Consider the following 23,549-nt stretch of genomic DNA (forward strand, 5'->3'; position numbering starts at 1 on the left):
TCTAGCTTCGCACCTCAAATTTGGATTGCAGGATTAGTAATATTTTTGGGTCTGGGATACAGTGGTACAGTGTGAAGAAATTAAGGCATGCTATGGAGAAACTGGACGAAATAACAATTGCCACCTTGAAAGGTATGTGACTGTTTTGTTTTTTCTATGTTTTGTGTTCTGCTATGTTGCATGTTAAGTCGCTAGCATGGCAGGCTATACCGGTTGTTAGCTTAGCTTGTGCGGTTAGCTTAGTTGCATTAGCATATTTAAATATGCTAGTGCTATTACACTATGTACATGGGTATTTCTGAAAACGGAGATTTTCCGTTTTCATTTTAAAAAATAATCCCGTCCACACGTAAACGCAGAAATTAAGGAAAACGCTGCTAGGAACATGCCAAAGCAACAGGTGGCGATATATTCCTAACCGTGTTCCTAACCTGAATGTTGGCCAATCAGAAGTCTAGAAGCCTCGGTGGGAAATAGTAAAGAAAGATAGGGCATAAAAGCAGAACCCAGTCCTATGTGTGGAGGGACAGTAACTGTGTGTGTATATGTAAGCATTTAAACACTGCAGAGAGTACAATTAACAGTATTGTAGAAATTCATTTCACCGAAACAATAACGCGGCGCACAGTGTGTCGTCAAAAAAGGCCCACACCTTTGACGCTGCGTTTTCTCCGTTTTTCTCGTCCACACCTAAATGCAAAAAAGGAGTTTTCAAAAATATCCACCCTGGCAAGCGTTTTTAGAAATCTCCTTTTTCAGTGACCGAAAACGCCATTTACGTGTGGACGAAAGGTGCAAGCGAATCACAACTATAATGCTTTTTCCAGTCAATAGGAGGAAGGTAATTTAGAACCTGTGGAGCAGTCAGGAGGGAATATAATGGAATAGAGAATTGTTTTTAAATGGTAAATATTAAATTACCGGTATGTTTCTTGTGTATCCTGTTTGTTACCCAAGCAAAGCTGTCAGCTGGCTTGCACATGAGGATAGTGCAATGTAGTGATAATTGGAAACTCCTATTGCAGAAGCAAAAGTTGGAGAAGACCTGCTCTCATCACTTTCACGAGATGACATCAAAGATCTGTTTCCTGGTCCTGAACATTTCCTCAGGCGTCGGGCTCTATGGCTTGCAGTGCACAAATGTGAAGAAGTAAGTTCTGTCCTATCGCTGTGTGACAAAACTGAGAACACACCAGCTTGTTTTATGCAGTTTCAAGTAATTCCACCAATACTCGCTTAACAGATAGACAGTAGAATCTTCTTTAGTTTTGATTTAAATCAAGTGGCCTACACATTTATTAAATATACATATTTTTTATTGTTTGACACTTTACTGATATTTTGTTGTACTTTCTTTCATGTGTAGAGACCTAAAGTTCTTATGCAATTTTATGTGAAATTAGCCCCATGTACACTGTATTTTAGAACAAGACTGCTGCTGAAAAAACGCTAACAACTACTGGAGATGGTGACTTCTCCAGAGAGGAACCCAGCACTTCTAAGTTTGTGACTATGTCCAACCCAGAGTACATAGTCTTCACAGACAGTGAACTTGAGCAAGCTCGACATTCCTACTTTGAAAAGAAGCGGCTGGGGACAGAGTGTGCTGAACCTTTGTCAAAGGAACTCTTTTGTCGACTCGTAAGAAACACCATGACAAACATGATTTCAATAGCAAGAGCAGCTGAGGACTCCAGATACCCCAGCAAACATGAGGTTGATGCCATGGCAAAGCGATTAATGGAGTACTACCCAATGCTTAAAGAAACGTGTGGTGAGTGGGTAAGTAGCATTTGCTCAATACCACTCTGTGTTAATCATGAGTGATGTATCTTATCATCTTTTAATTTTTATCGTTTGTACCTATTAGGAGCATGTTGCTAAAAAGCTAATGAAGAGACTCTCCAATGTCAAAAGTCCAAGAAAGGGCAAAAAACCTCCTGTGAAGAAGCCAAGAAAGGATGGGAATGAAAGCGTTGCAAAAAATGACAGCAGTGGGGAGTCCAGTGCATCAACTATTATTCTAGATAAATCACCAGTTAGATCGATGGGCACCCCAGTGCACCACCAGGATGGCAGTGATGAAGAATGTAAGTATAATATAATGCACCCTCTTATTACACCCTGAGTGTAAATGTGGTTTGGACGAAACTTTTTGTTTTTTTGTTAAAAATTCTGCTAACAATGGAACACAACTACTTCACTGTTTATCTTGGAATCTTTGTGTTCCATTTAATAGTGACAACTTGACAGGATGAATGAACAATTTTAAGTTAGGTGTTTAGTTAATTTGTTGATCTAATTTACAGATATATTTTGGTATTTTTGTTTTATTGTTTTGCACCAATAACAGATATATAAAGCCTTACTGTGGCAATAAATGATTTACACACCTCTGCTCTGTGTATTTAGCTGGTTCAGCTGACTTCTTTGACAGCCAAAAAACCCAGGCAAAACACTACAAGACACTTCAAGAAATATACAAGACCAAAAAACAGAACAAAGCTGCTGTTACCCAACTGCTGAACCTGGAGTTTGAGTCTAGAAGACAATTCATTAACTCTGATGCTATAAAGGAGCAGGACAGAGCAGTGAAGATACTAGAGGCATATCCTTGTTTCAGAGAACTGGATCATGTAAGCAGTACTTATTTCTTTTAGCCATCCTGTTATTCCTTTGGGGACATTTTGATATGATTTTCAAATTTCTTAAATACTGGCCCTCATGTTTAAATTGTTATCACTTATTGTCAAGACCAGATACAGAGCTAGACAGATCTATCTCAGTTGGGTTTCTGTCTGTATTTTTCAGGTCCTTGATGAGCTGCGGAGAATTATTCAACCATCCAACTTGAAATACATTTCTGAGATGAAGGATAGATGGGAAATCTTCTACTCGAAGGTGCAGTTTTATGGTGTCATGAAGAAAGTTATGAAGCCGCCAAAAACTTTGGATGGAGGTAATGCTACAGTATCTTGATTTGTCTACATTTATGCTTTGCAGATTAAATTATTTTCAATGCTTAATGGTGTTGCCCTGTCTTATTTTTCTTTTTTCAAACCAGTGGAACATGCAGCAACTGTGTTCAGAGCCCTTCCCATGCTTTTCCCTTCCAGCACAGTACCACCTAAGAAGCTGGGCATCTGTAGTGAGGCTTTTTTCCATGTCCTAAAGGTAAGGCTGCAATATTCTATGTGTATATATTGTTGAATTTTGCAGTTACTCATGTTTTCATTTTATATATTTTACTGTGGAGTCAGTCAAATATTCTTAAAGTTCAGATCCCCATAACATGTTGATGTTAATAAAAACTACAAAAAAAGTTGATCTATTTTAAACTGTAATGCAACTCAAAAATTGTCTTTCTCACGGTCTTGTTCTAATCCTCTTTTTTTCTGTCATGTAGACTTCAGAAGACCCTGAAGGCTACCTGCGTCAGCGACCCCTGGCTTGCCCAGTTCTGCTTGTCTCTGAAGGCAACTGCATGATAGCTGTTGGAACCACACCAGTGAGCACTTTTGACTGGAAGGATCTTAATGAGGGACTGCTCTATCTGATGGCATATTACTATGCCCTCCACCTCACATATCCAAAGTGCATTTCCACACTGCTGTCTGTCTTGCAAACTGAAATACTCAAAGACTCCATCCATGACCGAGATTCAACCCCCTCTTACAAGAAGGCGCTTGGTGAGTGGAAGTCATTCATTGAGTGAGTCTCTCAGATGACAGACTCCATCTGCCTTGTTTATCAGACTCAGTGTTGGTCAGTGAGGTTGTTTTTTTTTTCTCTAGAAAAGTTGTTCAAATGTAAAACACATGTTTGTTTGTGTGGTCGTTAAACTTGTTCTTCTAAAATGTTATGTAATATAGGATTTGAAATAGTGATTGTTTTAAGCTTCAGCAAAATGTATTTTTGATACCAGCCTTGAGTGTGTTATACTGTTATTATTCATGTTAAGAGTATCTGGAATATGCACTTCTTATATTGGCCATGTTACACAGTACCCTGCTGAAATGTATAATTTTAGACATGATTCTCCTGGAACAGACCTCAGTGAGTACTGACCCATTGCTGTGTCAATAAAAGCGCAAAAACTAAGAGTGCTTTTGCTGTCTTAATTTAAGATGAATTCCCTTATTTTTAGTAGCTTTTGAAGAGATGGTGTCTTATTCTCAGGAATTTTTGCTGATTATTGTTCTCAGACTCGAAACATAATTCTTATAGTTAGCTCAATCAAGAAAGAAACAATTCAGTTTTAAGAAAATTTGTCCTATAGTAAGGTGTTTTTTTTATGTGAAAAATCTAAATTAAGGAATCTTAAGAATCTTAAAGTAAGCAAATAATTCTTGAAAACAGCTTGTTCAAGAAAGCATAATGCTCATTTTAGGTACAGATTTTCTAAATATCAAAGTGTCTTTTACTTATAATAAGTCACATTTTCTTCAAATAAGCATACATTTTAGACAATTTTGTCTAGTTAAAAGGCATATGGCAGTTAGATTAATTTGCTAGTTTTAAGAATTCTAGTCAAGCAACTTTTGCTTACCCCATTGGCAGATTTTTTGCTCAAAACAAGAAAATTTTGTCAGATTTAAGAATATTTGGCTTGTTTCAAGTATAGCTGTTTTTGCAGTGTGGTAGCAATATTGTTTCCAGTTGATGCTGGCATTTGTTCCACATTCACAGTAAAACCAAAAGGTATATGATCTGACACAGTTACCGCATACCTGATAGTCATGTTTGCTAAAGCTGCATGTCCATCAGCTGTACAGATACAGTGGTCCAGCCATGATGTACTATGCCAGGCTTCACTTATGTATGTATAGCTGTCTGCAGGCAGCAACACTTTGGTAGACAAGATAAGATTATTAACTTGACAGAAGTGAGTTAAGTGGTCAGCAAACTGAGAACTGCTGTCTGTGAGATCAGCATTAAAATCACCCAAAACATATATGCTGTAAGTATCGTTGTCTTGAATAAATGCATTAATAAAAGCCAGCCTACTGAGGTATTCTTGCTCATTTTGACAAGATTCATAGGGAGTATAAATATTAAGAATGATAAAACTACTATTGTTCTGTGTATATTGTATACCAATACACCAGTCTACATCCAGTCTAATGGGCTTTATCACAGGGTCTATTTTTTTGTCCCAAAGCACAGCAACCCCTCCAGGTATTCTGCCTCTGACTATAGCTGTGCTGAGATCAGTTGTTGATTCCCCCACTCCCAAAAAACTTGCATTTAGACAGTTAAGTTTTCCCAGGTCCTGTTTGGACAACCATGTCTCCTGCAAGCATAAAATGTCACATTCTGCAAGCAGACTGTCCACAACAATCCGTCGAGCTTTGTCCCCTGCACTCTGTCCCAAACGTAGACCATGACAGTTGTAAGATAATATCCTAATAGACATCTTCATGTTGATACGTTGGTACCAGAAGGCGCAGTTATCTCCCCTGCTGGATCCACTGAGCTTGGCACCACCGTACCGAGCTTACGAGGTTCATAAAAACGCCGGACCAGAGCCCCTTCAGGCCAGAGTTCAGGATTGTACATTTCACCCACATCATTACATTCAGCAGTAACCTTGAAAGAGCTGAACCTGCTACGTTTACTAGCAATTTTTTGACAGGTCACATCTCTTCTAAGATTCTCTCTCAAATACAGAGCAAGAGTTTCTGCATCTACATCCAGGGCAAATATAGTGGCAAACACGCTCACCAATTTAGACCCTGTGGTATTTAGGCAGCAGAACAACTAAGAATAACAACTACAAATAATGTTTTTAGGTTTCTGTTGTACTGCAAGGTTCTGTACAGGAGAACCAAACCAAGAGCAAATATTACGTCTCATTTACACCTGAGCACGAAGAGCCATCAACATTTAGCAAATTGAATCATCTTTGTTTAGATGCAAGAAGAATCATATAGAAATGAAAAAGTAGAAATAGAAATCCAGAGCAAAGATATCCTCTAATTCAGCGTAGCACATGTGCAGCTGCTGCGATTCACATAAGCATTCAGCTCGTCGCTGTTGCAGATTTTTCTCTCGCTGTTCTGGCTCACAGCGCTGCAAACACAAAAATAAATATCCCCAAAGGTGTGAAAGGGAGCTCATTAGTAAGAGTATTGTTACTCTCCGCAGGAGTAGTCCAGCAGTAGAAATCAGTCCAATAACAAGGTGTGTAACATCTAGGAGGGTGACAGAAAAACCCAGGGTAACTTCTAAGGACCTCAACGTCTCTCTCACATTGTGTTTTTTAAACATGCTTCCATTTGTCACTTCAGTCTTTACTCTGAAATACAGGAAGAGAAATCATGGCTGAAACAATTTCTCATGAAACCAGGGGTGTGGTCCAACAGTCAGTTTGGTGAGGAAGGTTCCTAACTGAGAGAAGTGACCCAGAAGTATCTGTGTAGCAGCCACAATGAATCCAGATCATGAGCTTTATTAACTGATCAAAGTCTCTTCTTTCATCTTCTGTATCATTCAGTTTGCATTGGTAATGCCCATTATTGTAATGCTTTTTTAAGACCAGCAAAACTTTATTTCACTTTGGGTTAGCTGGGATAAGTGATGGATGGAGGGAATTTTACTTCAGCCACAGAAATCCTAAACAGGAAGGAGGAGCAGAGTTACAGTGGATCACTATCCAGCAGGGAAACAAGGTTTATTTCAATTTCTTGGCCATGAGTGAGATTTACTGAGTGGGCAAATTAGGGAGACGACACCATCAGATCCCGAGCCCTCCATGTGTTAATCAAGAGACGGCTGCTGTGCTACATCCATATATAATGAATAAATTAGGAGCTAAAGCTGAAAGGACAGTTTATTTGTACCATCTTCACGTGAACACATTCAAGAACATCACAGATGAAGAAACATTAAAAACTTCCACACTACATAAAGCAAGAAAAATAGTTTTTCTTTCAGGTGGTTTCAGAAAAACAGAAACATCAAACATCTCCAAGACTCTCTTTGAAAGAACTAAAAACCTTTGTTCTCATGGTCCAATCATGAGTGAACTCCCCGATGAAGCCTTGTGTGCTAAAACATGTCAGAGTTTTAAAGGTTAAACATGAGTTTCCAAAACGTTTTGCTGGAGAACAATGAACTATTTGACTGAGTTTCAATCATTTACAGACGAGCAAAACCAGGACAGAGAAAAAAGGACAAAACTGACTCAGTAAAACAACAGAAAAGAAGATCCCATGTAGATCTGTATTATGTAGAAGTTCAGCCCAGCAACCAGTTCAGTTCAACACAAGTTTAAATGATTCTATCTGAACTCTGTGGAGCCTGATCTCAAGCTTTTTGAGTCTGACCAGAGGAAACCAGAGGATCTTTCTGTGTCTTCAGATTCACTGTGATCCAGTGATGGGAGTGATTTCAGCCCTGAGTGATCGCGCTGATGTTTGCACAGAGCAGACAATGAGGTGAATGTTTGGGCACATTGGTAACAGTGAAACAGTTTATTAGTAACGTGGGATCGTTTGTGTGCAGAGTATGAACTGAGATTCCTGAAGCTCTTGTCACACTGGTCACAGCTGTAGTTTCCTTCCATGTGTGCACGTTCATGCCTGTTACGACTATGTGAATGTGAGAAGCTTCTCTCACAGTGTCTGCACTTGTGTGGTTTCTCTCCTGTGTGGACTCCTTTGTGTGATTTAAGCTGACCTTCAGTGGTGAAGGATGACCCACACTGATCACAGAGGTGCTTTTTAACCCCACTGTGAATCAGTTCATGTTGTTTTAACTCACTTGATGTGGTGAAGCTTCTCCCACATTCTTTGCAGTATTTCAGTTTGTCTCCAGTGTGTCTACGTTGATGTACTTTTAGGGTCTTTTGCCAACTGAAAGTTTTTCCACAGAGGTCACAATGAAAGTCTTTCCCACCACCACAGTGATGACAGGGTTGAGAACTGGATCCATCTGTGTCGCTCTGCTTCTAAACAAAGACACAAAGACAGTGTAAGTCAGTCCTTCAACATTTGTATCCTGAACGTCGCCTGAAATAAAGAGCATCTCTGCAGATGTCCAACTACATTTGACTGTTTCAGTTAACACACTCAGTTTACTGGGCTGCAATAACTACAATACTACCACCATAATACTACAGTAATACTAAAATCATAACTGAAAGGAAAATCTGAATAATCACTCGGAGCTGCTTTTCCATGCAGTAGAATTGCTAACATGCTAACACAGTTTAATGAGCAGAGTTGTTCCAAACAGTCAGGCTAAAATGACAAGATAACAATATAAATACATACCTCACAGTAGCTGCACTTGTAGAGTCTCTTTCTGGTGTGGATCTGTTGGTGTTGTCTCAGGTGACGTGGAGATTTAAAAGTCTTCTCACACAGGTCACATTGATAAGGTCTCTCCTCAGTGTGGGTAAACATGTGTCGTTGTAACTGTGCGTCTGTTGTAAAGTATTTGCCACACTGTTCACAGCAGTACACATCATGTCTGGTGTGAATGCGTAGGTGTGTATTTCGGCTCCCTCTCCAGCTGAAAGTTTTCCCACAGATGTCACAGCTGTATGCCTTAATTCCAGAGTGGGTAACTAGATGCTTCTGTAAGTGGCTACTGTGAGTAAAAGCTCTGCCACACTGATCACATCTGTACGCTTTAACTCCACTGTGGATGAGTTGGTGTTTTTTTAGGGAACACTTCCTGGAAAAAGAATTTCCACACAAGTCACAGCTGAACGGTCTCTCTCCAGTGTGGATGACCTGATGCTGTTTTAGTTTAGCCCTCACAGTAAAACCCTTCCCACACTCGTCACAGGTGTGTTTTTTCTCTCCCTTTCTTCTCTGAGGTTTGTCGGCCTCCTGAGAGCGCTGACTTCTGGCTCCATGTTGGTCCTGCAGTGACAGAGATACAAACAGAGGCAGTGAGTGAAATGCAGTCGTGGAACAAACTCAACCTTCAACCTCCATTAACACTAGTTTTAAACCTGAAGGTGGAGCGTGGCACCAAACACCTTAAAGGTCTCTTATCCCCACCTGCTGGTAGTTCTAACACATTACATCCAACCTGCTGTTAAAGATAATTCATGACTGTTCAAACACTAAAATCATGCCCATCCCTCCTGATTGCAACACACACACACACACACACACACACACACACACACACACACACACACACACACACTTTTATAATTTAGATTATTTTGTTGGTTCCTATTACATATTTCTATAATTTGTATAGATTTATACAGAATTATTCAGTGATAATAAATCCTATGTTTGTTTATTCTAAAGGAACCCCGTTAGCTTCCACAACAGATGTTGCTCGTCTTCCGTCAAATACTCACATAAAATATTACACAATAAAGTGGATTCAAGATATCCACATAATTTCACTCTTACATCCACAGTGAGGTTTCACAATTGTTCAAATATAAGCAATCAATAATAATAATAATAATATCAATAACATTGAGGCACATTACACAAATTTCAAAAACAAATCATGTCTTACAATATTTACAACAACTAAAAGCTCTGTAAATCGGCTTTTAAGTGTTCATTGAAGTTTTGAATAATTCTCTAATTTTTTAAGGCAACTTATCCCTTTTAAAAGTTGCTCTAAATGTAACAGTTTTACAAAACGTTACTTTTAACTCGAGCATTTACTAAATTGCAGCTTGTTGAAAACTGTGTAATATGATGATGTATTTCATCTGGATACTGCAGCTGAGCAGAATAAATGTGGTGTGTTTAACAGAATTGCTTTATTTAGAACTACAAGTAAGCCATAGAATATTTTAGCCTGTACAGGAAGCCAAGAAAGGTTATTATGCATTTTATCAATATTAGTATAGTATGAACATCTTCACACTAATCTGGACGCCTTATTCTGGACTAACTGAAGTCTGTTAAGATCTGTCTTATTAGCTGCTGACCAAATGATTGAACAATACTCCAGATGAGACATTACTAGTGCATTAATGACATTTTTCATAATGAAGAAGTGATACACAAAGAGCAATTCATAGCCATAGCTATGCCTTGTCGGCAGAGTTATGTGACATTAGTGATGTTTGTACTTTCAGCGTTAACTTGGTTTTAAAGCCTTTAAAATATACGCCGTTCAATAGTCGACCTTCATCTGACAGAGAATGTGATGATTTTGTGGATAATTAAAGTCAGTCATATATCCACAAACACAACAAGCTGAAAGTCAGTGATGCTGCTCGGTTTGCAGTCCTGAACATCACGGCACAAGCAGGATTCACTGCACTGTTAATGTTAGCTGTGTTATATTGCTGCCTCTGTTCGGTGGTGTCGAGCCAAACGCACTTTAATGTGTGTTTGAACGAGCTGATGGTTCACTCGTTAAGCTGAAAGAAAGATGCTTTAATCACAGCAGTAACACATGTGTCCACTGCACCATCTGGAACTCTTCTTGTTTACACTCGTAATAACACAAACACTAAATCCTGCTTCTCTGGTGCTGTTGTGTAGCAGTGTGTACACCTGAGACTGTCACCTGTCTGTCTGTCCTGCACTCTCTCTCTGTTTCTTTCTCTCTGATTGTGGAATAAAAGTATGAACATGTGTTTATAGGTTACACTTGTGTTTGAATCCTGCAGCTTATCACGCATTTGATTTCCATGTGTGACGACTGCAAGTGTCCAGAGTGAGGACAGACTGAGGGAGCCACTGCTGCACATCATCTGTGAGGCTTTGCAGCCCTGATGATCCACCAGAACAAATTCAGCAGTGTGTGAGGAAGTGGAGGAGGAAGAGCCAGCAGCACAGAAATGAAGCCCAACAATCATGTTTCACAGTCCTGTGGTCTCAGCCTCAGATACTCATCAAATCACACAGAGCTCATGTAGAAACAAATGAACTAAATATGTTCTCCTTCATTTCTGTCAAACAAAGCTGTATGAAACGTTTCCAGCTGTTAGTATCATGGTTGCTAGGCAACCTGGGCAGCGCGACGGAGGCTAGACGTCCCATTTCACGAGCCTACGAGCCTCGCACTTCGGCCTTAGCGGTCTTTGAGTACGCGGCCCTTGAGGACTTTAAAGCTGCAGAACCTGAATCGGGATACAGCCATGATGATCTCCAGCCTCGTGCTCGCCAACATTCTCACCTGAGTTAAGAAGACGATCACTGAAATGGTCTCAGCAGGTCCTTTGATGACAGCAATGAAATGCAGTGGTAAGGCTTTTTGGGGATTAAGTTCGTTTTCATGGCAAAGAAGGACGATGCAGTTCATCTGATCACTCCTCATAACATTCTGGAGTGCAGGCAAAATGCTATTATAAAAACTTAAGCAGCAACTTCTCCAGGTTCCAATATTTATGCAATTCTCAAAGCTTTTGGCCACGACTGTATAACCTCTTCTGAAGTTTAGTGGATATTATACATGGTTATGCTCAGGATGTGTCGGCCAGTTTCCACTGGAAACGCCTTTTGGTTAAACTGTCAGCGAGGAATTTGCATTTGCACTGTTACATTTTTATATAACTTTAATGCACATAAACAACAGCTGCTTGTTTCAGTGAAAATACATTGATGGCTTTTTAATAAAGTTGTGCAGCTGTAAAGTATTTTGTCTGGTGTCAATTCTATCGTCAGCTACATCATTATGGCAAATGTTCAAATGTATATGGTGATAAATATCTTTGGTCATATGGTCCTGCTCTGTCTGTCACCTTCTGTGTTGAGCTCATTGTTTCCTCTGTAGTGGCTGAGCTGAGTCCAAGTAGCTGAAAATGTTCCTCTGCTGCTCCGTCAGACTCTCCTCCTCCTGCTGATCAGCTGGGACACAAAACAGATCTTTGTTAGGCTCCACACTGCACTGAAGAGTCAAAGTGTCTCATATGTTCATCTGACAAGTAAAAGAACACATTTTTGTTTCCCGAGGTGGGCAACTTGTTGGAAACAAACACAAAAGCTTTGAGCACTGATACCTGCCATTGCTGGCATTGAAAGATGCAACGCCAGCAATGTGGATTGTCAAGACTCAAACCAATCATCAAGCAAAGACAACAGGGATCATTTGTTTCTGTTTATTTAGCATTCACAGCATTTGTAGTTGCCTTCTGTGCAGGGGAAGTCCACGCACACTGTGTGGTACCGCCATCCGCAGAAGGTACATTCAACCTCTGTAAGAGAAACGAGATTGTCTGAGACTGAAATGATATTCACTAAAGAAGTGGTGATTTGTAAAACTTCACATTTTGACTCGGGACGTACTCTGCATGAAAACAAGCGCCCACTCTTCCTGCTCAACAAATGCCAAGGGCGGAGCTTTATACCACGTGATACAGAAGCTGTGCCGTGTGATGCTAAAATTAGCAGGGAAACAACAACGGAGAGCACGTCAGGGATGACGAGAAAGTGACAGGAGAAAATCCGTCCCGGTCAACCACCCAAACATTAATAACGGGAACCTTATACAGCGCTTCCCTATACACGTCGAACTCCCGCAGGCACAAAGATATTACGGAGGCTATCACTTATCACCTGACCAAAGATATGGCTCCATCAACACTGTGCAAAACGAGGGATTTAGGAAAACGATCAACACCTTAGACAAACGCTACACAGTGCCGTCCCGCAACTATTTTTCTATTGTTGCACTACCTGCTCTGTACACGCAGCGTCGAGCAACGGTGGAGACGGAATTTCAAGCAGGACAACATTTTGCTGCAACAACAAAACGTGAGACATTTGTTGTTTTATGTTTATTTATTGTTATGAGAGAATCATGATCTCAATTCTAAGCCAAAAAATCGTGATTCTCATTTTATACAAAATCGTGCAGCCCTAACATTAACACAAAACTATTGTTTCACCAGAGAAACACACATGAAGAGAGAGAGAGAGACAATAACAGCTACCAAACAGTCGTCATAATTCGTCACACAATGAGAAAAGGACAAATCAACAAGTAACAATGACTAATTAATATTAAAATCTGTAACATAATGTATTGTTTGGAGTTTAGTCTGATTGGTTCAGGATGACCTGCCATTATCCAATCACACGTCTGCTTACCTGCATCTTTTCTCTAACCTGAGCACCTGATGGCTTTGAACTTTTGTTGTCCATCTTCCATTGGTTTGAATTTTGCGCTCCAGTACAAACACAAATCCCCCATCCCGAGGATCAGCACAATTAACCTAACAGACCTACACCTTAGTTCACAGATTCACTTTGTCTAAGGTTGATTTCTGGGATTTCACACAACCCAGGATTCAGATCGTGAATCCATGATGGGCTTGGATTTACATCATTATAAATGAAATGCGCTCTACTTGGAAGCAGCCGGCCCCGCCCCTTTTGACGGGTTGTGTGAGACTTTAAATCTTTAAACTGTAAATTATAAATGTAAATTGTTATTGATCCTTTACCCCGAGTCCTAAAGTGTAGATTTATTTTCTTACTGTTCTTATATTTATTGTTTGTTTACTTGCACCGCTGTAACTGCAGCCTCGTCGTCTCGTCTCTCTATATGCTGGACTGTCTGTAGCGGAGATGACAATAAAGTTTACTTTGACTTCAGCAGCGCGCAGGCGCACCGAGGGCTCTCGCGCTCACTTTATAGAATTTAGAAAAAACATGGGTGCAGATTATAAGTCTGTATCATAATATCTGTTTGTTGTGTTGTTTTTATTTTGTTTTGTGAGTTGGTTATTAGATGCCGCTCCAGCCAGCCAGAGACTCCCTGCCGCCCCGCCCTCTCCTCCCTGTGCCGCCAGCAGCAGGCGCACCTCGCAAACGGAGGGCGCCCTTACTCCCAGCAAATGGCTGATAGAAAACCGATCGGTGCCTACGAATTTCCCAATATGCGCTGGCATGACGTCGGGGAAGCATGGGTACGACCGATTATTTTATTTTTTTCTTGCCAATGCCCGTGATGCCCCCCCCACCACGATGCATTCTATTGGTTTGCACACTTACACACACACCCAGCTGTGGTTTCCTGTTTTGCTGGACTCTGGAGAGCCCCGCCTTTAACGCTCTTCTCTCACAGAGAGCAACAGAAAACTTGGAAAAACTCCAGATTGACTGAACTCAGTTCAAAGTTACCTTGACACCTTTAGATGTGAGACGTAGTGATGGTCCGCTTGAAGCTGACATGTGTCAGAAAGATCGACGCGCTGCTTCAGAAGCACCGTGTCGAGGCTTGATTCGTTTGGCCAGAGTCACGTGATCAGTGACGTCTGAAGCTTCGTTTAGAACGTACCTCTTTTTAAATCGAACTTTATTGAAACACAATGAGTATACAACATACAAACAGATGAAGTTTACAAAAGAACAGAACATGAACATACAGAACCAGGAGTAAAAAAATTATGATATGAGTAGGCGAAAAAAATCAACATATTGTAACGTGCAGTGGAGATGAAGCCAGCCGCGGAGGTGTGCAGGTGGATAGTGAATGAGCAACAGCTTCTGACTTTCCAAAAAGTACTCATTTATTTACAATATCAAAAATAAAAGTGCTACCTCTACCACACATTACTAAAGAGCACACTAGTCTGCGTACACACGGGAGCATCCATTACAGGAGGAGTGCGAAGAAGAACAAAAAGGGGGTGACACCAGTCGTGAGACAGGAGGCGCCGCCATGTGGTGATACACTGCATTACAATAGCAACTGTTACATAGTCCCCCCCGGTGAGAAAAAGGCTGTCCTCAGCCGTACACAGCTGAAAAAGCACACACCACACCTAACAGTACCCTATACATAGAGGTTACAGCTAAGATTGGTGCACACACACAGGGCAAAAGACCATTTAAAAATGAAATTGGTGAAAATAAGACGAATATGTACAGTGGAAAATCAGTTTCCTTCGTTTTTTTCACTTTTTTCTTTTGTTCTTTTTTTTTTTTCTAAGTAAATGCCAAGAATGAACCTTAACGCACGAAAGAGCCATAAAACTGGATTAAGTAGAGCAAACAGAAACATCTACATATCATGACTCAAAGTAGCAATGCAACAAGACAGCATCAAACAGGTTTAACCAAAACATTTCACTTCAGATCAAGCCTGGTTGTGTGAAAATCATTAGTCCATCTTTTGTTGCTCCAGCCAGACGTAACTCTGGGGCAACGTCTGGGCCTGAGATTGTAATGTCCACCAGCAGCTGGGTGCTGGACAGATCTGGGTGAAACACTCTCTGGAACAGCGCCCACACCAGAAGAAGAGTCAATGTCCGGTAAATCAAAGGGGAATGGCTCAGAGTCAATGTCAGTGTCGGCAGGGGGGCCAGGGTGGGCCTGAGAGTCAGAGTTCAGACCCTCTGCGGTCTCTCTCTCAGCAGGCAATGAAACAGAATGTTCTTTGGAAGTGAGAGAGTCCCAGGTATGGAACGGTTGCATGTTCACAACATGATAAACACCTGCATCCACACCGGAGTCCACCCAAGTGAGCCTGTAATTAACATCACTGAGTCTCTGAGATACACACAATGGTCCCTGAAACAGTGGTGCAAGTTTAGCAGTTGTCAATGGAAAATTGTATTTAGTAGTCAGTATAATCTTTTAGTGATATAAGTTTGCTTATGGTAGGATGCTGTTTGTAGTTATTTGGTAGTGACAGGATGTGTGATTTTTAGCAGGCTTGGTTCACCCCCACATCCTGGGAGCGTGGGAGAGGTCGTACCTTGTTTTATTGTTTTAACGTAGCTATGTCTGTTTTAGTCTAAGTGCTTTAACTGCTGGACTTCCTCACCGTGCCATCTAGGGTGGGGGAGACTACCCTCTTTATGACCAAGGATGTACCTTTTGTGCTTTCATGTTATATGACTCTTTGATCAACACACACACACACACACACACACACACACACACACACACACACACACACACGCACTCAATGGAGTATAAATAAAGACCGGGGCAGTTCTCTCACTGGAGTCTCTTAGAGTAGAGGCTGCCCTTGCTAGCAAGAAGTTCTGTGTGTTTCTCTTCTCTGAGTCTTTACTGAAGAAGTGTTTTAGAACATTTTCCCTAACATTTACTTGGTCCTTCGTAGCCGGAGCAGAATATATCAGAACTGTTATCTGTGACTCTGTTCCAGGATCCAGCACTGATTCCTGACGCCGTGGGGGGCCGGCACCGAAGTCTGTGCACAGCCCTCTTAGACGAGGAGAGAGTCCCAGAGCGTGAATTCGAGTCTGGGCCGGTGACCAGGTCCACGGCGCTGGGATTCAGTCTGATGATCCGAACCGTCAGTGGGACGTCAGGGGTGAGAAACACTATTTGGTATTTAAAGACGGCTGCAAAGATTTAAAGTAACGTGACAAATTAAAAATACGTTTAAGTAACGTGATAAATTAGGTTGGGTTCGCCGGAAGGAGCCGAATTTGACCAGTTTTAGAGGTAGCTGAAATTATCTCGTGACAAATTAAAAATACGTTTAACAAATGAAAACACGTTGAGTATATAAAACGGCCGCAAAGGTTTAAAGAAATGTGATAAAATAGGTTTAAGTTCGCCAGAAGGAACTGTGTTTTGACCAGTTTTAGAGGTAGCTGAAATTATCTCGTGACAAATTAGGTCTAAGTTCGCCAAAAGGAACTGTGTTTCGACCAGTTTTAGAGGTAGCTGAAATTATCTCGTGACAAATTAGCGCGCAAATGTCTATGTTTGTGTATGTGTCTGGAAGTAAGTTGATTTTACAGCACAATACGCTGCTGAACTACTTCCATTTTTGTTTTCTTTGCTGAGGCTCACGTTCTGGTGACAAAGGAGAACGGTTGAGTTTCATCTCATAAAACTGATACCGCTTCACCGTTAGGGTGAAGTCGAAGGCCGTATCAGTAAACCACCCTGAAGTCAAGCGTGCCAGTGACGGCCCAGCAAAATCTTTGAAAATGGGGGATAAACAAGTAAAATTAACACCTGATGAGAAATGTCTAGAAAAACAGCAAGCCGGAGCACGACTAATCCAAAAGAAAGAGAGAGGAATGCATAGTGGAAGAGCAAGCGGTAGAGGCTACACACACACACCAAACAGTGACTTTAACACTACATGCTGGAGGTGTGGAAAAGAGGGACATTTTGTACGTGACTGTAAGAAACAAAGAAGACAGTAACTCAGAATAGGATAGCAGCTCGGGTGAAGAGAGCAGTTCAGACTAGGAAGAACATAATAATCCCTCACCTAGTGAAAATTAGAGATCATAGTAGTTTGAAGTAGTTTAAAAAAGGGTTGGAAACAGACCCGACTGAATAGATATAAATGCAAGAGGAGTAAAGTAAAATAAACAAAAGGCTAAATTACAACTTAATTTTAATGCATTCAAACTAATAATAAAAAGGATAACAACCTATAAACTGGTATTAATAATGAAAGCAGATAATTCACACAAACAGAACTGTGATAACTGGAGTGTGCAGCGTTTCCGTGAGCAGTTTTCCTGCATCTTGACTTGTGTGTAGAGTGTTCATAACATCAGCATTATGTTTTTGTTTATTTGTTTTGTTGGGTTGAAAAATAGTTTAATAAACTGGTGATCATATTTATGGATCACCATGGTACATATCAGCTATGTGATTTATTTACGCAGATGAAAAAGTGAGTGTGAATGTGTTTGACGTCACAGTGTTTTTGTGCGCTGTGTAAAAGTAATTGCCTTTGATTGTGAGAGCGGTGATTCTGCAGGTCACCAGCTATTTAAAAAAAAATAAAAATAATAATAATAATACAAACAAAAAAGAGTGAATTTGAGACAAAATTTACATTGTAGATGAAAAATAATTATAGGAAAAAGGTTTTGTGTTGATCAACCAAGAACAACTACAATCTTATTTTCTGCTTTTAAGAAAGGACGGTTCACAAAAACAGAGAGAGAGATGTGTGTTGATTAAGCAGTGAGGATAATAATGAAAGTCTCTCAGTCTGTCGTTTACAGGTGGGGAACGGACCTGGATCAATTCTCCACGGGCAGCAGTCGGAAGAAAATTATAGGTTGAAATCATTAGAAAAAATAGAAAACACCCAGCCAGAATTTTTTGGCTGAATTGTTTTGCAGCTTCCCGTCCTCATCCCGAACAAGCAAGCTCCAAGGAAACGAATCTCTCCCTGAAGACACCGAGTGCAGTTTCAGAAGCACGAGCATGAACATCAACAGTGGACAGGAGTCCAAGAGACAATACCAGAGTTCTGAGCAGAGAGGTCCAGCAGCGCTGTGGGCAAACGGCATCAGAAAAAGAAGAACCACCATCTAGATTGGATGGATGGAGATGCGTTTCCAGCCAGCTGGAACCTCATTGTGTGTGAAGGACTTTTGAGAAGACTGTCTGAGTTTGACATTTGCCATGTTTGGAGTGAGATGGCAATAAAAGAGACAGTGGGACAAAGAGAGAGACACGGGACAAAGCTGAAAAAGCTGACTGCCATTGGACTGAAAAGTGGGAGAGAAGGAAAGGAGCAGAGGAGGACTGAGGCTGCTGTTTTAGTGTGGGCAATCAAATTAGGTTAAGGAATTCGGGGAGACAAGCGACTGCCTGGAAGTGGAGGATTGATACAGTGTCCAGACCACCACAAAAGGGGGAGGAAGACAAGCACTGAGGTATGCAAGTGTACTGTTAGAAAAAAATGGAAAGTGACACGACACATACAGATAATATGCACCAGAGATAAAAAAAAAAAAAAAAATCATACACAAAGTGTTACACATTAAGAGAGGGCATTTGTAGAAGGGGTTAACAACACACAGTGTGGTTGCCGATGGTAACCTGCAAGCATTTGGGGTTTAGCTGTGCCTGAATATGACAGAGTTTTTCATTTAGATTGTTCACTCCAAATTTTGTTTCAGAAACGAGTTTTGTTTCAGAAAAAAGGGGGGAAGGTACATGAAAGGATACATAAAAACAGAACATGCATTAACCCTACTAATACAAACACAAAATAACTCATGAAGATTAGACAACATTTTAAGTGTGCGAGTGAATGAGATGTGTTGGAGTTTGTTGTGTGCTGAGTGGAGACTCTAAAACACTGAGTTTCCTGTTTTGATGTGCGAGTGAATCCTGTATTTAGATACACAACTCTGAATACATCAGAACAAACTTCTTTTATGAAGTGCATGACAAAGGATGTACCTTTTGTGCTTTCATGTTATATGACCCTTTGATCAACACACACACACACACACACACACACACACACACACACACACGCTCAATGGAGTATAAATAAAGACCGGGGCAGTTCTCTCACTGGAGTCTCTTAGAGTAGAGGCTGCCCTTGCTAGCAAGAAGTTCTGTGTGTTTCTCTTCTCTGAGTCTTTACTGAAGAAGTGTTTTAGAACATTTTTCCTAACAGCAGTAAAGTTAGACTGAGCGTCTGACCTGGGGTGCGTCTTAACTCTCACAAGGTCACCAACACGAAACGTGGCATGTCGATGTCTCAAGTCATAGTAATGTTTTTGTCTGTCATGGCTATAGTCCAAAGCTGCTTTGGCGTGGTCGTGAGCTTCCTGCAGGGAGGCTCTCAGAGTCTCAGGGTAAGGCACACCCGGTTCATCAACACCTGCTGTAGAAGGCTGAGTGATAAGGTCAAGCGGGGTGTCTAACTCACGACCATAAAGCATCATGGCAGGAGTCATACCTGTACTGTCATGGGAGGCGGTGCGCAGAGCAAAGCAAATCTGAGGGAGAAACTTGTCCCATGATGTGTGCTTATCACCTACATAAGCGCGGATTGCAGTTTTCAGAGTCCGGTTGACGCGTTCAGTAGCATTTGTCTGAGGGTGATATGCCGTAGTGAGTCTGTGCACCGAGCCTAAGGCAGAAACAACATGTTCAAAAAGCTCACTCACAAAAGGAGACCCTCTGTCAGAAATGAGGTAAGTGGGTGTACCATGCCTAGCAAAAATGTCAGTGCCGAATTTACCAGCTGCTACCTGAGATGTAGCTTCTTTGACAGCACTGGCTTCAACCCATTTAGTCAAATAGTCAACAAACACGATCAAATAAGCATTACCAGTGGGGGTGCGGGGAAGTGGCCCAACAAAATCCACACCCACATACTCCCAGGGTTTCTGGGGGACAATGGGAACCATAAGACCGGCTGCTTTTTTCTGACTTGGCTTGGTGAGTTGGCACACTGAGCATGAAATCACATAGCGTTTCACATCAGCTGCCATTTTGGGCCAGAAAAACCTAAAACGCAGTCTAGCCAATGTCTTAGAAACACCCAAGTGACCTGCTGTGGGGTGGTCATGGTAATAGTCCAGCAAGGTGCCTCTCATGGAAGTAGGGGCAAACAGTTTCAGCTCTTTCAAAGGGTGCAAAGCACATGTGGACTTGGGTTCTCTGTGATACAAAAGAGAGTCATACACAACATACTGTAACAAGGTGGCATTGTCCGAGCTGTTCAGAGAGTCTGCTTCAATGTCTCTGAGGAGTGGACCTGTAACATGATCGTCTAACTGCAGCTGTCTGAATTGTGAACGGTCAGCCAGAATGTCGGGGGGCAGAGTACGAATGTTCAGGCTGCCCATAACAGCATGATCTGGTAAAAGATCAGTCGGCCTGTCACAGGTCAGAGGCAAAGGGTGCGTCGGGAACTTTGTTCTGTGCACCAGGTTTGTGCACTATTGTGAAATCAAAGTCCTGCAAACGAAGTGACCAGCGGGCGAGTCGGCCCGTTGGGTTTTGACGAGACATGAGCCACCTGAGACTGTTGTGGTCAGTGAAGATAGTAACATGAACACCTTCAACATATGGGCGGAAGTGTTCCAGAGCCCATATCACAGCGAGGCACTCCTTCTCTGAAGTGCAGTAGGGGAGTTCAGCTTTGTGAAGGGAGCGACTAGCAAAAGCCACAACGTACTCACGACCCATGTCATCCTTTTGCATCAACACTGCCCCAAGACCAATGTCACATGCATCGGCGTGAATGGAAAAGGGACGGTTGAAGTCTGGAAATGACAGGATCGGGGCTGATGTGACATGATCCTTCAAAGTGTCCATGGCCCTTCGACAGCTGTCGTCCCAGTGGAAAGCATTGTCCTTTCTGGTGATGGCGTGAAGAGGTTCGGCATGGCGGGCATAATTCTGAATGAAGCGTCGATAATAGCCAGTCAAGCCAAGGAACTGACGGACGTGTTTCACTGAGGTTGGGGTATCAAACTCCTTAACCGCCTTTACTTTGTCCGGATCGGGCTTAACACCTGATGATGTGATGCGGTACCCGAGAAAGGTGAATTCATCGAGGCAGAATTGGCACTTTTTGAGCTTCAATGACAAGCCAGCAGCCTGGAGTCTGCCCAGCACCTCCTCAAGATCCACTAAGTGCTGTTCAAAGGTAGGTGAGGCGATAACAATGTCATCCAGGTAGACTGCGCACGTTTTGTAAATGAGGCCAGCAAGCACAGAGTTCATGAGTCTCTGAAAAGTTGCAGGTGCGTTGCAGAGCCCAAAGGGCAGCACCCGAAACTGGAAGAGACCGCAGTGAGAGATGAAGGCAGTTTTAGGCTTCGAGTCCTCTGCTACAGCAACCTGCCAATAGCCTCGCGCTAAGTCCAATGTTGAGACAAACTTTCCTCTTGCCAGAAAGTCCAAAGACTCATCTACACGAGGCAGGGGATAAGAGTCTTTTCGGGTAACTTGGTTGAGCCCTCGAAAGTCCACACAAAACCTTGGTTCCGTGGCCGCTCTATTTACAATGACTACAGGAGCTGCCCAAGGGCTTGTGGAAGGTTCAATGATGTTGTCCTTCAACATTTGTTGCACTTGTTCTTCAATCACACGTTTCTTAGCAGGTGACGTGCGATAGGGTGGGAGTTTGACAGGTGTTGCATTGCCAGTCTCTATGGCGTGCTCAGTGAGAGCCGTTCGACCAAGTTGACCATCAAACAAGGAGCTAAACTTGCTGAGCAGATTTAGTAAAGCATCCTTGTTGTTCTCTGAGAGACTTGCTTCAGACAGTTTGGCTGTTAAGTCTGAGCGAACCAAGTCCAAAGACATCAGTGTTCCAGGTGAATGTGAGTAATCATTTTGAAGGTCCTCTTCATTGTCTGCGAGTGGGCAGGGGATGTCCTCAATGTAGACTGTTCTAGTAGGAATGTGAATAGAAACAGAAGCTCTTGCCATAAAACCCATTCCCAGAATAAAAGGAGAGGACAAATCTGGTATTATGGCAAAACGCTGGTAAAAGTTCTTGTTCATGAATCCAATATTGAGCCAAATAACACCAACAGGGATACAGGGAGCATTATTGGCGAGGTTAACTGCAGGACCATTCCACTCACTTGGGTTTCTAGGGTAAGAGTCATTTACTTGAATGAGATCTGTTCGTACAGCCGAGAGGGAAGCACCCGTGTTGAGGGTAGCATCCACAGATGAAGCATTGAAGTTCACTTTCGTTCTTAGTGGGGTATTCCAGTGGACTTGTGAAAAATTGTCTTCCAAGTGTCCAAGACTGTGTCCACCCTGTAGTGAATCGGGCGTGTGAGGCTCCGTTAGTAACTGGGGGAAGGTTGGCCTCTGTGAAATGTCCTCCTCCCCCCCCCTGTAGTTTCCCGACTGCCTGTATTGTGGCTGGGATGTGGTGCTGCTTAATTCCACCTTTTCATGGCCAGGGTCAGAGGGGCCAGGTACTGGCAATGGCTGGACTGGGCCATGCCTAGCGGTGTTCGAGGCTCGTTGTGGCAAATGAGGTTGGGTGTTACAGTTTGGGCAGGTGCGTGTAGTGAACCCTGGCTGAGAGCATTTGAAGCAGTAAGGTTCAGGCTTATAGTTGTCTTTGCTACATAAAGCAGGCTGTGGTCTTTGTGGTCCAAGCACTGAGTGAAGCTCATGAGCGCGTAGCAGCAGGTCCATTACAGAAGTGACATTAGCGCCATACAGGGCAACTCTGTATTTTTCGAGAGCATGTTTACTAATTAGGTCAATTCTGTCTTTTTCAGGTGGGGGGCTCTTCAGTTTGTCAAACTCACTCAACATGTGGGCGACAAAGGTTGGGAGCGGCTCGTCCTGAGCCTGAACACGATCCAAAATTCCTCTCAGGATGCGTTCTTGGTTGTCGGAGGGCAGAAAAACTGTCTTAAACAGTTGACAGAATTGAGCCCATGATGTGATGTGGGAGCTCAGTGCCTTGAACCATTTCCCGGGCTCTTTTGCAAGAAAGTGTGGCAGTTCGTTTGGCAATTGCCCATCTGTTAGGTTCAATGAGGCTTTGTATGTGCCAACTGCATTTAACCAGTCCTCAGGTTGCACTTTTCCGTCCCCAGCATACACAGGAGGCTCCAGCTTTGCGTGATGTAAAGCTGCCGCAATCACTCTGGAAGTGCTGCTGAGTTCAAGTGAGTGAGATGGGAGGAAAGGATTTGTAGGTTGAAATGGGTTGCTGGGCAGGAACGGATTGGTACTGTTGGTGGGTTCAGTTTTGTCCATCACATGAACATGAGGTGTCGATGTGGCCATTGGGAAAACAGGAGACTGTGGGACTGCAGGAGGGGGAGAGTTCCCCGTTGTGAGTTGGTCCCACTGCCTTAGTAAACTCTGCTGTATGTTCAGTGAGTCACTTAAACAATCACTAAGCTTATTCACCTC

At 42.2% G+C, this 23,549-nt stretch overlaps 3 protein-coding genes across 5 annotated transcripts in view; 2 read left to right on the forward strand and 1 right to left on the reverse strand.

The window, feature by feature from the left end:
* Positions 1-3,715, forward strand: LOC309697278 (uncharacterized protein; the record flags this gene model as incomplete). Its single annotated transcript, XM_082519071.1, has 8 exons — positions 1-132; positions 1,026-1,150; positions 1,426-1,782; positions 1,871-2,090; positions 2,413-2,636; positions 2,812-2,959; positions 3,065-3,174; positions 3,407-3,715. The coding sequence occupies exons 1-8, from the start codon at positions 93-95 to the stop codon at positions 3,713-3,715; spliced, it is 1,533 nt and encodes a 510-aa protein (XP_082375197.1). The 5' UTR covers positions 1-92.
* A 3,099-nt stretch (positions 3,716-6,814) lies between these two features.
* LOC309702329 (uncharacterized protein) overlaps positions 6,815-23,549 on the reverse strand; it is a 26,646-nt gene continuing 9,911 nt past the window's right edge. For 2 of the 3 annotated variants that reach the window (XM_082527008.1, XM_082527009.1), the window contains exons 2-4: positions 11,684-11,789; positions 8,277-8,873; positions 6,815-7,951 (exon numbers count right to left, since the gene is read on the reverse strand). In XM_082527008.1, coding sequence (XP_082383134.1) covers positions 7,283-7,951; positions 8,277-8,873; positions 11,684-11,701 — 1,284 coding nt within the window. In that variant the 5' untranslated portion in view covers positions 11,702-11,789 and the 3' untranslated portion in view covers positions 6,815-7,282. Of the gene's footprint in view, positions 7,952-8,276; positions 8,874-11,683; positions 11,790-14,066; positions 14,117-23,549 lie in introns of those variants that run through there. The other variant, XM_082527007.1, reaches the window with a different exon arrangement.
* Positions 14,058-23,549, forward strand: part of LOC309702331 (uncharacterized protein) — a 50,017-nt gene continuing 40,525 nt past the window's right edge. Inside the window, exon 1 of the mRNA XM_082527011.1 lies at positions 14,058-14,119. The gene's annotated coding sequence lies outside the window, so the exon portion shown is untranslated. The remainder of the gene's footprint in view (positions 14,120-23,549) is intronic.

The sequence above is a fragment of the Aulonocara stuartgranti genome, assembly GCF_965226115.1.
Source record: "Aulonocara stuartgranti genome assembly, chromosome: 3".
In the NCBI taxonomy this organism is placed as follows: domain Eukaryota; kingdom Metazoa; phylum Chordata; class Actinopteri; order Cichliformes; family Cichlidae; genus Aulonocara; species Aulonocara stuartgranti.